This window comes from Macrosteles quadrilineatus, unplaced genomic scaffold, assembly GCF_028750875.1.
Source record: "Macrosteles quadrilineatus isolate MER2022 unplaced genomic scaffold, UCM_ALF_1.0 Scaffold_4__1_contigs__length_99947679, whole genome shotgun sequence".
Lineage (NCBI taxonomy): Eukaryota > Metazoa > Arthropoda > Insecta > Hemiptera > Cicadellidae > Macrosteles > Macrosteles quadrilineatus.
The window spans coordinates 4,415,782-4,433,698 of NW_026542597.1; the positions used below are offsets into that span (position 1 = coordinate 4,415,782).

Consider the following 17,917-nt stretch of genomic DNA (forward strand, 5'->3'; position numbering starts at 1 on the left):
TTGACTTGACATTTTCATTTACCTGATAAAGTGATGGCCACCTTATCCACCCCGCCTAAAGGAGCCAGTGCGTCTCTTGCCTTGCTGCCAAACAGCTTCTCCAGGTAGTTAGGGCCGTGGCTGGCCAGCAGCGACTGCAGGAAACTTGACGTCTCTTCAACAGGTGGTCTTTTGGCTGTAAAATCACAAACTGCATTCAGTGGTGAATGTTGATTAGTTGATTACATATTGTTCGAAAATAAAACATAAACAGCCTCCTAAATGTATCAAATAAACGCTATATACAGGGTGAGTTTTAAATGAGTTCCCCCCCTACTTTTTTCTACATTTCGTAAGATATCAACTCCGGACCACGTCAGATCATTGTAGAATAGTAAGTACTTCATTTTGGCTGGGTATACATTTTTGGCCGCCATCTTGGATCCGCCATATTAGATACAAAGTTTTTTTTTCAAATGTAAAGGTAGGGTTGTGACCCATCGTTTTAAACTATTTTTTTTTTGCTGAATACGATGCTGCAATTCGTTTTTAAAAATCTTGATCCATTCTAAAGTTATGAGAACTTTGTATAACATTATTTTTAGCCCATTTTAACATTGTGCATTTAGAAACTAAGAACATAATCGCAAAATAGTGCTAGATAAAGATAAGTATACACCACATAATATACATAAATCTTTATCTAGCACTATTTTGCGATTATGTTCTTAGTTTCTAAATGCACAATGTTAAAATGGGCTAAACATAATGTTATACAAAGTTCTCATAACTTCAGAATGGGTCAAGATTTGTTAAAACAAATTGCAGCATCGTATTCAGCATAACAAAGTTGTTTAAAACGATGGGTCACAACCCTACCTTTACATAAAAAAAAACTTTGTATTCAATATGGCGGATCCAAGATGGCGGCTAAAAAAATTTTTCCCAGTCAAAATGAAGTACTTACTACTCTACAATGATCTGACGTGGTCCGGAGTTGATATCTTAAGAAATGTAGAAAAACGTAGGGGGGGAACTTATTTAAAACTTACCCTGTATAATAGATTTGTTGGTTGGTTCGATTCTTGGCGTATGCGAAAAACATTTAATTTTCGTTTGCGATAGAAGAGATTGTTTCACTGTTTAGTATCTCCTTTCCGAGAGTAATTTAGCATAGACAAAAATAATGAAATATAGACCGTCAGCTGTGCTGTGGTTACCATATGTTCTGGCGCACACCGCTTGGAGCGCCATGTAGTTACGGCGTACGGACTACGTAACTACACGGCGCTCCCAGTGGTGTGAGCCAAACCTATGGTAACAATAGTAACCGCAGCACCGCTGTCTATATTGAATTCTTGTTGTCTATGAATTTAGTAACAAAAAAGATTATCATTATATTTTTATAGATAGTAATTAAATTGCTCAACTATAGCTATACTCTAATAAGCGTCTAATATGATAACAACATTTAAACTATGTTTTTCTTCCTCTTGTAAATTGAAGGTATAGTGGTTTGGAAACGGAAACATACATTACGTACGTTCAGTTTATCAAAAGAAAGGTTTTTATTTCATTTTATAGATTCCTGTACTTGGAGAGGTTTAGTAATTTGTACCAAAACAAGGATAGCTGACTTTTAGGTTATTAGTCATCGTTAAAGTATATTTATTACCAGTGTTTATTTGTAATAAAGACACTTCAAAAATTACGAGGAAATGGTTGGGTTGTACGCAAATGTAGTATGGTTTCTGCAAGTTAAGATGTAAGGAGAGGATGTAACAAAGCTACAGAAATACAGACACATTACATCAGAACACAAGGGATCTACATACAAATGTTCACCTCCACACTACTGCTGTGGAGCAGCAGGTGTGTGTGTGTGTGGCGTCTATCTAGTATTTATAGCCCAAGTTGTATAGGTATATAAGAATGGTATTTATTACACCTCATCGGTGTGATAAAAATGCATTTAGTTTCCAAACTGAAAGGTTTACTTGCCACACTTAATGTTCTTTTGTAACAAATTTTAGACAAAAGGAAGTTTCATAATACCTAAATCATGTTTATGTTTCCATAAAGCATTTTTTTAAATAAAATTATCATCATGTGTGTGTACCTATGCAATTTAGTAAGCAGTGTTCGTTTCCGGTGACTTTTGATGTGGCGATCCAAGTAGTTAATCAATGAATAAAGAACTCCTAACACTTCAATATTTAATTAATTCAAAACATTGTTCTTAATTGGAAGAAACAAAATTTGTGTTTTGAATAAACTTCCCCAATACATATCGAAATATAATAATATTTTGTATAAAAGGTGGAGTTAATAGTGTATGTTTGAAAACGGCACTGTCATAATAAGCATGCGATAACTCAAAATATAAAATGTATATTTTTGGTTTCTCACCTTCAATGCAGTTTAAGGAAGTTACCTTGTGGTGAAGTGCAGGAAATAGCAGGTGCCTTTAATCAAAAACAAATCCAAAACACAAACGTACAAAGCAAGATGTATATACAGTAAGATAAGTTCTCTAATGTGTTGCGGAAGTGGGACAAACTACCAACTCAAAATTAAATGGACACAAAATAAATTTAAGTAAATAAACAATTCTTTGGTTACTTTTCTTGGAAAAAAAATTACATTTTGAATTGGTCAAACCTTAAGTAATTGTTATTACGTCTGTAATCAGCTGCTTGTTTACCATTCGAGATACAGTGTTAACAAAACTACGTTAACCTAACGTTGGGTGGAACTATTAAAGCTGTGGATCCAATATTAGTCCAACCACGTTTGATTGATAGTTATTGATGGAATGAGATGATTGGCAATCAATTGACCAATCATAACTCAGGACAAACCACTACGCTTGGTATACATCTGCTAAAGTTGGAAACATTCATTAGGGATTTTCTATGACTTAAAAATTTAAAATCTATTTTAAAATGTTTTGAGAACATATGATATTTTTATTTTATTTATATAAATAGATAATTGTTTATATACTACTAAGTGTATCTACACATTCAATCCGAGGAGTTTAAATTCTCTGCATAATTTATCTTATACGGTATAATAAAACGCCAACAACGTATCATTAAGAACAATCATGGTTGAACAACTATATTGTTATCTACAAAATAGTAATACATGGAAACTACACTAGTAGAGTAATCAGATTATAGTTAGTAACCAGACACAACCAACACAAAGCTAAGTGTTCCATGTATACTAATGTGCTCTAGATGTATCCAGCACATTCGGAATCACTTTGTGTAACAGTGGGTGGGATTTGTATTCTGTGCATGCTCTAAACTAAATGTACATCGAACTAGATCTACCAGTACAAGATACTTACATTATACTTGTGTAATATATTACTTACGATACACCTGAAACCTAGTTTGTACTATTTTTTTAAATTACAGTATGTTTGAGTGGGTTACCAGCGGTACAGAGTCTGGAGTCTTCGTCGTATCCGTCCAGACAGTCAGGGGCACCGTCGCAGAGGTACTGGATAGAGATACAGGCACCATCTCCTGGACATTTGAATGGTTCGTATGGATGGCATGCCTCACCTGGGGAAAACATTGTATGTTAGAAATCATGTCAATCTTTACCTAGCCAAAAAGAGAATCAACATAAGAAATAATGAAACCACGGTAGCCCAAATAGGACGTTATCAGAACGTTTCTGAGTAGCTAATGCCTTCTGTGGTCAAGAAAGTACCACAAAAGTGTGTCGTCAGGACCTACTTGACAGAAGAAGGACTCGGTGACTCAGAAAATTTTGGATAAAGTTATACTCGGGCTACCCTGGTTTCAGGGATTCAAAATATCTTACATAAAGTCCTATGTGGCCAGAAATAGAGTCTAGAATATAAAATACATCAAATCAGGTCCAAATTTGATAGGAAGGACTCAAAGAATAATTATAACAGAGTATCTTAATATATACAAATTGGCACCACAATCATCAAGTAGGTACAACACCGTTGTTAAATCATGGATGGCAATCATCAAGTGAAGATGAAACAACATGTAAGTTAGAGTTGATGTATTGCCTTTGAATGTTTGACTATCGATATCATTATTGCAATGACAGCTGTCCATTGGTCTCCTGTTATGACTCTTACTGTAGGATACTTTATATGACGTGTATCTATGTCCAACTGTATTATGAATTAGTAATATGCCAACCACACACTAACTGTCGTAATCCATTTCTAACATATTTGACTTTCTTAATTATTTTACAGAATAATAGCGAGATCGATAAGTTGTGAGGTTTCATGTGCCATGTAAAAAGTACCATAAAAGTATTAGAATAACACATTAGTGTAATCTATGTTGTTGAAACAGTAATTTATTGTTCAAAACAATGTTTGTATCTAAATTACGAAAAACCAAAGTCTTTACTTTGGATAAAACAAGTATACGTCTTATTCTACAGTAAAATGTAAAATTAAACTTATTTTGGTTTCTGTTTATGTCTAAGAACTCTTTTGCGCCTTACCAAATTGCGTTTGTAAACTATTCTTTCTAATTTCAGGGTACATTTAAGGCGCAATGTTTAAATTTGCTTACAATTCACGAGAACAAGTGGCAATTGTCTTATGCAGTTTTTATGTAACAATTTTAAAGTTGAACATGACCTAAAAATAAAATAAAGTCAACTACAGGGTCAAACATTACGGAATCTAAGAAGACTTCATGATGATATATTTCTATCTATATATTTCTATTAAACTTAGCAAATCTTTCATAGGTTTATTTATCTTAAAAAAAGATGTAGCGTTATCTCGTGTTCCTAGAAATAGAACAACCTATTTAGATCATCATCATGTAATACGTTCAGGGTGGCAAGAGTGATGGGTTCCCTGACATTGAATGATCTGTCTAGAGAAAAGACTAACTCAAGGTATGCTGGGAATGTCACTCACTTCTTTCTCGCCAACGTGTTCAGTTTTTGTAATTTCAAGCTAGCCAACCAGATAGACCAGATAGCTTGATCAGATATCTAGTGTAACTTGATGCACATTTCATTAAAAATAACATATTAAGTAGTTAGTAGATGTGATAGTTAGTAGATATATATTAAGTAACTATATTATCTGGTTCCCACAGTAATTTTAATATGTATTTTTAGAATTTCGTTTCTATTTCAGTTTCCAAGCAAATAAAAACAAATTGCATTTACTCAAACAAAAGAAAGTCATTTGGCAACAGATGTATTATAATATTTACACCGTTTCAAATAAAAGTCATAGCTCGAACATTTTTTGATAAAATCTCTAACCATCCTTTGAATGATAATGAATAGTGATAATATATTAGCAATCAAGTCTTAGTATTATTAGTTTTTGTTCAGAACGTTTGAGTATTAAAGCCATACTGCAATAGTGTAGTGTTTTCTGTTTACAAGGGTTATGTAAAAATTAATACCACTTTAATTACATTTACGACAATAATTATTACATTTGCATTATTACTTTAATACATCGAGGTACCTTAATTAATTTTGTTTGACGCAGAGCATAATGTCAACAAACTCGTGTGGATTACATTCGATTTTCAATAATTAAATGTGAACCTTTTTTGACCATGATAATTATGTTGGTCATAAAAGTGTCGTGTTAAAATGTGGTAACCAAACCCAACCTGTTGCAGTGTAAACACATGATCATTAATGAAACAAGTTTGAACGTTACTTTTAATTACAATGAAAATCCTTCCATATTAGTTTACATGATATTATTATGTATAATATATCTAACGATAATATACTGATGCACAATGTATTTGATTACTAATCATAGTTTAAAATATACTGAGAGTAATCCGAAATCCGATACAAATACCCCCGCCGCAGCAAACCTGCCGTCTAAGCGAATTTCCATTTGGCCGAATTGATTTTCAATTGATCTATTTAAATAACATTAGGTTTAAAGAGTACCTAGGTTTGCTGCTACAAGGAAACTAATAAAGTAGTGTGTTTTTAGTAAAATATTGATAGCTTACTATAAAATAAATAAATTTGCCAAGTTTGATCAAAATATATCCATAAACAAGCAAACTACAACATTTTACAATATTCTCCATAAGAATAACATGGGAATTTTAAATTTACCATTTTTTTAGTTTTCTCCGTAACCAATAACCGTACAAAAACACTTTGATATACTGAATTGTTTGTTTTTTTAAGCTCTTTAAGAAGGTTTAGAGAAAAATTGGGAAATTTTGTGTTTTGAGGGTAAAAAGTGAGAAAACCCAATTTTTACCCCATAAAACCCCCCATAAAACCCTGTTCCCATGGTCCGATCATGCTGGATCGCGAACTCATTCAAGTTTATCCCGCCTTACACCTTCAAACCGAATTTCATCAAAATCGGATAAAAATTACTCAAGTTATCGTGTTCACGGACACATATATAAATCTATATACAGGGTGTCTCAGACCACCCGGCCGGCTTGTATAGCTCCAATATGAAAGCAAATGGAAACCTAATTGCAACTGGAACCCCCTATTTTGACCCCAAGGAATTCAGCTAAATTATTTTCAACCCCAAAAAAGCACCCCAAAGGGCAGATTTTGGGGGGTGGGGGTGGTTTTTGGGAAATTTTCAAATGTAAAGGGGGGTCGTGTTATACCTCTTTTTAAAGGTCCTTTAGTCCTGAGTATTTTAGTGGAAAAAGATTTAAATTATCTTCATCCCTATTTACAGGGTGTTCAAAAACGTACAAAAAATAGACCTTTGAACAACTTTTCACTGTAAAGAGGTGGAATTTTGTGGGTGGTTCAAATTTTGATAACACTTTAATTGCTAAATGAGCTTTCAAAAAACTCTGGTTTCAACCCTTTTGCTATCTTTTTACTTATGTTACGCATTTTCAAACTTTTTGAAGTTTCAAAAGCTGTTATCTCAAAAATTTCAAATGGCAACATGGGTTTCATTACAAACCCCATTGTAGCCCTTGAAATTTGCTATAATTTTTGTATTTAATGTTTTTTGGTATCTTCATTGGTTAAAGAGATATAACGAAATTAATGTATTTTAATGTTTTATTAAATGGTATTCAAAGTGTTTGCTGTTGTAAATGTACACTTCTAGGTCTCAATTAAAACTAATTATGTTAAAAAATTAAAATACTACCCAGATTGTTAAACTTGGAGGATTAATAAAGGGAAAAACACAACTGCAAATATTCTTAGTTATTTTACAATTACAAAGTTCTAATAGTGCTTTGAATGAATACTGTCTATAAATGCTACTGGTAAATAAAAAAAATCATCATGAAATCAATGAGCGTGTGCATGAAACTGGTCACGTTTGATTAGATAAATCAAATGATAAGGAACTTACTGGATTTGTACGAGAGGTGAATGCACCTGCGGTAGTAAAACAGCAATACAGTACCATAATAGTGGAGAAGAAGTACTACATGCATAACAAAGTTGGGGTTTGCATGGAACAAAATGGAAGGCAATTTAAGCATTTGTAGAAGTACATCAGTATGTAGGCTATTAATGCTGATTCAAACAAATTATTCATTCAAAGAACTATTAGAGCCATGGAATTGTAAAATAACTAAGAACATTTGCAGTTGTGTTCTTTCCTTTATCAATCTTCCAAGATCAACAATCTGAGTACTATTTTATTTTTTTAGACAAGATTTGTTTTAATTGAGACCTAGAGGTGTACATTTGCCACAGTAAACACTTTGAATACCATTTAATAAACCATTAAAATACACTAATTTCGTTATATCTCTTTAACCAATGAAGATACCAAAAAACATTAAATACAAAAATTATAGCAAGTTTTAAGAGCTACAATGTGGTTTGTAATTAAACCCATGTTGCCATTTGAAATTTTTGAGATAACAGCTTTTGAAACTTCAAAAAGTTTGAAAATGCGTAACATAAGTAAAAAGATAGCAAAAGGGTTGAAACCAGAGTTTTTTGAAAGCTCATTTAGCAATTAAAGTGTTATCAAAATTTGAACCCCCCACAAAATTCCACTTCTTTACAGTGAAAAGTAGTTCAAAGGGCTATTTTTTGTACGTTTTTGAACACCCTGTAAATAGGGATGAAGATAATTTAAATCTTTTTCCACTAAAATACTCAGGACTAAAGGACCTTTAAAAAGAGGTATAACACGACCCCCCTTTACATTTGAAAATTTCCCAAAAACCACCCCCACCCCCCAAAATCTGCCCTTTGGGGTGCTTTTTTGGGGTTGAAAATAATTTAGCTGAATTCCTTGGGGTCAAAATAGGGGGTTCCAGTTGCAATTAGGTTTCCATTTGCTTTCATATTGGAGCTATACAAGCCGGCCGGGTGGTCTGAGACACCCTGTATATATATATCTATATATATATATTTATATACATATATAAAAATTTGAACGAATGGTGTTTTTGGCCTCTGGGGACATTAAAATGAAAAAGTAAATCGGTCCCGGGCCTAAGTCTTACCATGAGACCTACGGTAATAGCTACTTCCCTATAGGGAAATTAGCTAAAAATAAATATTTGTAAAAAAAATTCGCCTATTGGATCTGATGATGATTGGAGTGTCCAATCGAAATCGATCACCACTTACCATCTTTTTTGTATATTTACCGTCTTGTGAGTAACAGTATAAGCGTAAATATATGTTTTAAGTGTTATAAGACGTTTCTTTTATTTACTTTCCGTAAATTTAATAACACGTACAATGCTGATCAAGAAGTTATTTAGTAAAACAATCTAATTGTTAATTAACAAGAGGTTTATTTTGAAAACGAACTAGATAAAATGAGTTGGATAGCTAAACAGTTATAAAAAGTAACAACATTTACATTCCAAAGTGTAACCGTTGTACATACACTTTGTCTAAACATACGATACAGTGAAGCTTTTGGGTGCAAACAACCATGAATTGCATTGAAACATCAACCAGCTGTTTACACGTGTGTAACACACACACACACACACGCACACACACACACACACACAATGTTTTTGTTTGGAAATTGCATTGTTACAACCATATAATGTATAAACAATTTTCTTGTTGTGGATTTTTAGAACGAATATTCTCCTTTTGAGTTAATTGACAAGATAAACTTATATTTGCAGAACAAATGAACACTTCTTTATCTTATGGTTTAGTTTTGTCTTAATTATTTGTATAAATTGTTGTGACACATTTGATTGATAAACAATATAACTTTTGTAACAAAACGAGAGCTCGCCCCGTGGTCGAAAACTCGACCAAAAGTATGTTTTGTGCAAACTTTTATATTTTCACCCTACGCTGTAAATAAAACATGTAATTGGAATTTCTACCATTTGTTTAGATTTTCTGTTTATATTCTGTTGTTATTCCGTTACCAATAATAAATTAATAAAACAACTTTGGTAACAGTTTGTAGTCTGGTATAGCAATGTTATTACAGTTATTACAGTTAATACAGTTATTCCTGGTAACGCATAGATATAGGTGGTATATAGAATAAATAAGGTTGGACACAGAAGATAGAAGATAGACTGACGTCAAGATGATTTAACATTAGATATGCTACAGAAGTTTGTGCTCATTCAATTAAAAGTTGGGCTTATTTTGACTTTAACAAACTTTTGGCTTACGGCTAACTTAGCATACATATTTTCTGTAATGAGTCAATCATTGAGTATAAATTATGTTGAGAAAGTTTTGATTTAGATATGCCATAGTTAATTTCAATATATGTTTTACCCTATCATTAGCTCCATAAATGATTGGATGCCAATAAACGTTTTGAAAGGTTTTAAAATTGTTTTTACAGTTTGACAACTAATTGATATAGTAGTCTGTGGCAGTAGTTGTTTTCGTAATGTATCAACATGTATTTATCTTTTTATTGGGGATTCCTATACAATATCTTCTTCTTTGATATGAGGTAATTTAATCAGCATTTTGATGCCCTGCAGATTAGGCCCAAAAAACATATTTCACGGCAGAGTAAAAATTACAAGACGTTGAGCAACTTAATTCAATAATGATTACTAAAACATCTAAACAACTTACTTAAGCAATTCTCTAAGAGGATTGCTCATTTCGCTGGCTACAAAATATACAGGGTGATTGATATAAGTGTGCCAGCCGTTTTATTCGAAAACCATAAGACATATAAAAAAAAGTTAAAAGGTAAGTGCCTTGGACTTTTTATTTAAAAAATTGTAGCCAAGTCGAAAAAAATATTTTAGCCACCATTTTTCCAATATGGCCGCCAACTTTGATTTTTCTTATGGAACACCCTGTATTTTATGATGTATTCTGGTAGAAAATATAATTTTAAGACGATTTCATTCTTATGATTTTTTTTCATACACCCAACCGTTTCAAAGATAATAATGGTTTAAGTTGTGAAATTTTGTATGGTTTTCGAATGAAACAGCTGGCATGCTTGCTTAGGCCTTTATCGAAACTCTTTCTCATACAGTAATTTCAAAACTTTAACCATTATTATTTTTGAAACGGTTGGGTTTATGGAAAAGATTACAAGAATAAAATCGTCTTAAAATTACATTTTCTACCAGAATACATCACAAAATACAGTATGTTCCATAAGAAAAATCAAAGTTGGCGGCCATATTGGAAAAATGGTGGCTAATATATTTTTTTTCGACTTGGCTACAATTTTTTAAATAAAAAGTCCAAGGCACTTACCTTTTAACTTTTTTTGATATCTCGATAGTTTTCGAAAAAACGGCTGGCACACTTATATCAATCACCCTGTATATCTCTAGGTTTAAGTTTCAGCTTATAAGAAGTACCAATTGTATACAGAAGTGGTTCCCAAAGGGAGGGCTAACCTAACATCGAACAGTTTAACCTACGTTCAAAGTTGCCTTCCAGGCAACTTTTAAACGATTCTTTGTAAAAATCCGTGACTGTTTTCAAATGTACGAACTATTTAGTTTTAGATATTGTACAGTGTTAATTATTTGATACATGAAAATATATTATACTATACAACATTATTCACATAACTTTGGTTATGACCCTTAGACTGCCTTGTGTTAATAATATCTTGATCGCTGTAATTGGTTAACCACCTTTAAGAATATATACACATTAAAAAGTATCCTTGTAAATTCCTTTGGACACATAAATAACAACTCTTATTGTACTGAACGTTTAACGCTGCAAATATATTGTTCAACAATATTTGAGATAGATATTTTTCATACCTGTAGAACTAAATCTCAAAGAATTAGTAACACGTTCATCCAGTAAGAGAATTTTTACTCGTAATTTACTGAGAAAATCTTTCCACTCCATAGGGTGGAGAAAAGAAACATGTATGAAAAGTCAGGTCATAATAAATTTTCTAAAGTACCAGGGATTATATAATTCATTTAAATACTGAAAAAAACTCGACAAGGTAAACAGAAGTTACCGCAAGTAAAGGTGAGTTTTATAAAGTGTAGTCGAGAAGGTCTAAGTTGTTCTCTTGTCGGAGAGGAAAGGAATTTACGCGGCAATATTTTGGCAGAGTTTTCCCGACGAAGGGAAACAATGAAATGTAATTTGTACGTTTCTGGCCCGGAAAATTGAAAAAGATTAAGTTTTAAACTCTGCAAGTTTACAGTTTAAATAAAAAAAATAAATTATTGTAATGAAATAATATTATAATTCAATATGTAACATTATATGAGTTTGTGAAATAAAATAGTTCGTTTAAAGGTGCTGAGTTAGTATGTTTGCTATAATATTTACAATAGTAGCCTTTTATTTTCAGACGTGATAACAATCACTTAAAAAGAAATCCCATTCACTAAACAAATTACCCGCAACTCATGTCTACGCACAGGCCCTGCCTATGTAGACACATTTCCATATAAGTTTATTAGGTATTTTTTTTATCTCTTTGTGCCATTTAGTTATAATATTATTTTGTAAGTTATTTTTAAGACAAGGATTAAGTAATTTATTCTGTAAAATACCATGAATTGTACTTTTTAGTTGGGAAATAAACATAATTTCATTTCATTTCATTTCATTTTTTACCCAAACAATTCAATATGTAACAAATATTTTTTGAAATTATAAATATTCGTCGAACCGGCTAATCTATATAAATAAAATTAGTATATTTTACTAAAATAGTTCAATACTCAACACAAAAACACAAACACGGATGACGATTTTACAAAAAATGTTTTAGATTGTTTGATGTGTCATAGAAGATTTGTAGTAAACATTTTTCTAGTTTTAAAACCTTTGGGTTTATTTTTAACCCCCATTGGCTCAAACACATATTTTTGAGTTTTTATTCCCTACAGCCAAATTTATGCTAATACAACCTTACCTAGTTTGCAACTACTGTAAAATAAATACTCCAACGAAACAGTAAATACTGATATTTACAGATTCCTTGCTATACTTCAATATTAAATAACAAATCAATAATTGTAAAGGAGAGTTAATTTACTTTACTATATACGTATTGTGCTGGCCAACTTAAATATTCAATTCACATTGTTTACACCATTATAGAGACGATACCTTCAACATTAAAACACATTTCTCTTTTTATGATGTTCATTAATTAAACTCGCATTGCATCACTAATGAGAACGAAGGACATGTGGTTGTTATTGAAATTCATTCATTACTAAATAACCGTGACCAATAGGAAACTCTGTTTAGCTTGATGAATGAATAAATTTCAATGGAAAGTTGTTTTGAATGAACAATTCTTAGCTACAATATAAAAAAAAACCTTTGATTGCCATCGCCTTTATCTGCACATACTTTAGATTCAAATAATATTCTAAGGTACAAGAAAAATGATTATTCCGGATTATTGTCACAGAATTGCATTGAAACCATCTTGTTCTTTAGCATCCTGTTTTTCCTTAGAGGCCCGACCACCTAATTTTCATACTTAAATAGCAGACGTTTGATAAAATAATATACTCGTATTTAATATGATCGTGTAATATAGACGTATTTAAAAAAAATCGCAAAAACATACTAAACGTAGTTTTGTTATTAACTACTAAAACGTTGTGCCTTATCAAACATTTTGACTTAAGTTGACCTTTTTTCTATGTAGAAAATTGTATAGATCGGTTGATTACTAAACTACGTTTATAACGAATACTGCCACCAAAAACATTAAATATTTAGAGAAAGCTACTGAAAGACCAAATAGTAGCCTAATATATTTCGAACGGAAGGAAACAGCCTTAGTTTATTGCCAACGAAAGGTTACAACGGCGGAAAATTAAATTTGCGCGCAGTAAGATAAAACATCTAGGTTTATGAAGTTATAAAATTGGATATTTCTTCGTCTTTGTTGTATAAGGACTGACCGTGTGCTGGTATTGAGTGGGTAACATCTTTGAACTTTATTGAATACATATTGTATTAATTATGAAATCTGTTTTAGAGACACGGTTTTAAAAGGTTTGAAAAATGCTAAACCTTTTACAATTAAAAATTTTCAGGGTTAAATTATTTTTATGAATGTCACACTCAAATATGTCTGTATAAATCAAAGTAATCCCAATTAAGTACTATTTTGTTAACTTTGCTAAAAATGTACATTAAAATCAACAATATAAACCCAACATGACAATGAACTTCATACAAACTGCACTAGTACAAGTAAAATGTTCGATCACTTTAGTTTTTCTTGGAGTATTTTGAACGTCGCAAAACCAGGAATCCATTTGAAACATTTCACTCTTCCATTGCTCCCTAAAGCAGCATAAAACCTGACTCGTGACAGTGGGATTGCTTCAAGATTAGAATGGATTCTCCAAACAGTGACAGTTTGCAGAAAGGTCATACGACAGTCTTTAAAATACTGTAGTTACCAAATCCAAAAAGAAAATAAATTGATCCATACAGTATAACCAGAAAACTGTATTTTTTAGTAGTTTTCAATTTAATTTCTAACTAAACTGCAATTTAATTTATATCCAGAAAAACATTTTACTAGTTGAACTAAGATATCCGTAAGAGTTTAAGTCTTTGAACATTTACAATACATTGTTTATTTTTTATGTAATTACGACCTATCCCATGATTCCGCTTGATACGCAAAGTTTAAACACATTTTTATGATGAAAAATAAAGAAAATGTTTTTATAAACACAAGTCGTACATATATCTTTTATGTGGTAGTCACGTACAACGTACTTTGTGATAACTCAAAGTTTATAATTTGGCATATTAGTGAAGTTTAAATTTATCAACGCAAAGCAATATTACGTTTAAAATACTTATACAATTTATTTTTGTTGTTTATTTTGGCATAATTAACAAAAAATAAATGTACATCTTTTCAAAAAACCACTACTTAAACGTAAAAGGCAAATTCTAATTTAATTATTTACTTAAACATGCTATTTAGTGATTTAGTCTATTATTCTTAATCCAATCGATAGAATACCTTATGGCCGCATATCATCAATTATTTTAATTACGAGTAGGTCAATGATATTTCAGAGCAAAAGAGGTATACGGTTACTATCATTGACTGTAGTCAATAATATAATCTTGAAATAAATCAACGGTGATTTTCTTATGATAAATACCAATTTCACAGTAAAGTAATATGCGGTAGTCAGGTTGGGTTAGTCCTTTTTTCAAATCATCATTATGTCAATAACCCATTATTTTTCAAACTGCCCGTTTTAAATATCTCCAGTAAATACAAAAGATAAATAATCTATACAACCAATAGAAATGGATTTACGTTGAAACGATTATGCCATCAAGCTTTATTCTTCCTTAGTCACTTGATTTAAAACATCTAAAACCAGCAAAAGAGAGGATGTTACAAATTCTAAAGTTAAACAACTTGGGTTTTTATTTTACCCTCAATAGAAGTGGAATTGAAAAAGAATGCACTGCAAGTGGCCAAAGAGCAATGGTGTGTGTTTACCCTTCAGGTTTTATTGCTACATTTTACCTTGCACACTTTACAACGCTACAGATATATGTTTTCTGCTGTTTGCTATGAAATATATAGCTCGTATAAAATGATGGAAAGTTTTAAAATTTGATACTGTAATATAACGTACATTGAAACAGTATTATGTACTATTAAAATTGTATGTTTTATATTATTTAATTATTAAATATAATGGAATTGATTTTATTTTACTCTGAGTACATACTCGAAATGTATACACGTACATAGATGCCAGAGAGAAAAAGATACGATAAAGCGTATTTACACATTACAAACAAATCAAATGTAAGTTATATATGGTCAGACATTTTTATTACATCCGTGCCATTTTTACAAAATGTAATTACTCGTAGAAATGTATTGGCAGAAGCATTTGTTCTTCGTAGCAAAGGCAATATAGCCCTCAAGTCCATGTTGGTGGCGGGATTGAGTTTATCCAGCTAGAATGCTAGATTATCGTAAGTGTAAGTATGTTTAATGATGGTTTCATAAAGCTAGATTTTATATGTGGTTTTAAAATAAACGTGTACACAGTTTCCCTACAACATTTGGATGAACAAAGTTTATTATCATGAACATGTAAGGAAAAAAACACAAACAATTTAATGAAAGAAGTTATTTTGTTGATAGTAATCATTTTTATATAGGTTAACTTGTTTTAGAATTTCAACCATTTTGATCCAGTAATGTTTCTATTTTGTTTTTGTTAGGCCTAACTTGTTTCAAATTCTATTATTTATCATCTAGCCATGTTAAATCTTGTTTCTATGTACAGTACACGTTTTTTTTAATTGTATTTTACTCACATTTATTACAGTGTCTTTCATTTCGTACCTGTCATTAGCATATTTTAAACTAGGCCAGCTTGTCTTAACTTATTGAATTAAATTAAATTTGTTACTGTTTAATGTGAAATATTTAATTACATTTTAATATTATGTAGCAATTTATTATGAAGCAAAATGACGAACCCTATTGCACTGTAAATTGTTTAAAGGGTAATAAAGGTTCTTCTTCTTACAATCCTTATCTTAACTGTTGTCTGGAGATAGTATGTTTCTCATAAATACGGGGTATTAAAAAAAGGCGGAGACATAATTTACGTAGTGATTCCTTGGGTCAAAATAAAGAAAAAATCAAGCCAAATTTTTTTTCAAAATTGCTTCGTTAACCAGTTATCCATCATTTGGATTGAACTTAAAATTTTTAAATGGCGACCATTTTAAATTTTTAAACTTAAATTATTAAAAAAAGCTGATTTTATAAAAAAGTTTCCAAAACATTTTTCAACATTTTTTCCCCTATTAAATGACACAGAAAGATCGAATAAGAAATAGCTAAAATATTAAGATTTTTAGTTGTAAAATGGATAGAATAAGTTCGAAACTAGTCAGGTTTGCCCCATTTTACAACTAAAAATCGTAGTATTTTAGTTATTTCTTATTCGACCTTTTTGTTCTCGGCATATTTTGACAGGGAATTAAAAATGCTAAATAAAAGTGTTCGTGACATTTCTCATTACGTATTATTTGTTCAAAATAATTTCAGTCTTTTTTGTAAATACGTGACAAAGCCACTTCAACTTCTGAGTTAATTTTACGCATGCAAAATTAATGAAAAGAAAACACAAAAAATACACGAAGAAAGTGTCTGGTAAGATATTCAACGAAGAACAATGCAGATCCGATAACATTATTAGTTTGTATTGAACATACAATATTGGATACACTGTTTGCATTTGATACAGAGCGGCACTAATGGACAAACATGGAGAATGTTGGGCAACTTGTTGATCCTAGTAATGACAAATTAATGTAATCATTACACTGTGATCAGTCTTATAGTGAGTTTATGTTTCGTAACAACACTTTGGACAAAAAGTAACATTGCTTGAAGAAAGTTTCCATTTTATGAGTAATTTGATAAGTATTTAGCTAAATATACTATTTATGTCAGAGGTGAATATAAAAATAAACATAATGAAACGTTCTTAAGAGAATAATAAAACTTATTGTAGGAATCTCTCAAACGTTGTAATCGAGTAGTACTTACATAATACTTTTAGAATGTTAGGCCTAATAAAAGTAGATTTCAAAAAAACTATTATAAGGATTTATAGACTATTATGGTAGTTTCTGCTTTTTTATTTCACGTTAAGCCTAGTATATATCGTATGTAGTGTAGATGGTAATAATAAAGTAATACACGTTGTAAGGTGAAATATTTTATGTATAGATTATTATTGTAATTTGTTTGTAGTATTATTTTCAAATTAATTTAATTTGATATGACTGTCGAAGTAATATAATACCGTAATCTTTACAATAATGTGATTAGAAGAAGATGAATCGTTTCTCCTTTTGAACCGTATGTGTATTCTATTGCTGAATTTTAATTGGTTTATTATGGAATGAGTATGTATTTACTATAATATTCTACTTAGCGGTAGAGTACACGGCAATCCTCTACTATTATTAACTATAATGGAACTAATTTAAGATTACAAAGTTTAAGACATTTTTGCCTCCGATGTATATCATATGGGGTTTTATTTACTAAATAGTTAATAATATAATAACAAAATGTATAGATTTATTCTTATCATAAATGTATAACATTTTCAACTAAATCAAATGAAGTATTTATAAAACACTGATTATACTTTCGTACTGTACCAAACTTGGTACAGTGGTACTCAGTGTATGTCAGACTGAAAAAACCACCCTTAGAACAATTTTTGAATTAATATCAACAGCCACAAACGTAACCAATCATGGAACAATTTTACATTAGGATATATGTCTAATTGGACCACTTAAAGTATATCCCCACATTAAAAATATATAATTGACATAGGTTTAAAATGTTCTAGTTATTTATTTTAACTACACCGACTGAAAAGTAGAGTTATATTTTTATTAGAAAAAGAATATAAGTACAACACCAGTTTGAGCAAGTTGAATATCAGTGTAACGTTTA

The 17,917-nt window shown here is 31.0% G+C and overlaps 1 protein-coding gene across 1 annotated transcript in view; it reads right to left on the bottom strand.

Annotated features, from left to right (window-relative positions):
* LOC128992264 (IDLSRF-like peptide) overlaps positions 1–17,917 on the bottom strand; it is a 118,895-nt gene that overhangs the window by 3,942 nt on the left and 97,036 nt on the right. The window contains exons 2-3 of the mRNA XM_054415750.1: positions 3,426–3,557; positions 23–175 (exon numbers count right to left, since the gene is read on the bottom strand). Coding sequence (XP_054271725.1) covers positions 23–175; positions 3,426–3,557 — 285 coding nt within the window. The remainder of the gene's footprint in view (positions 1–22; positions 176–3,425; positions 3,558–17,917) is intronic.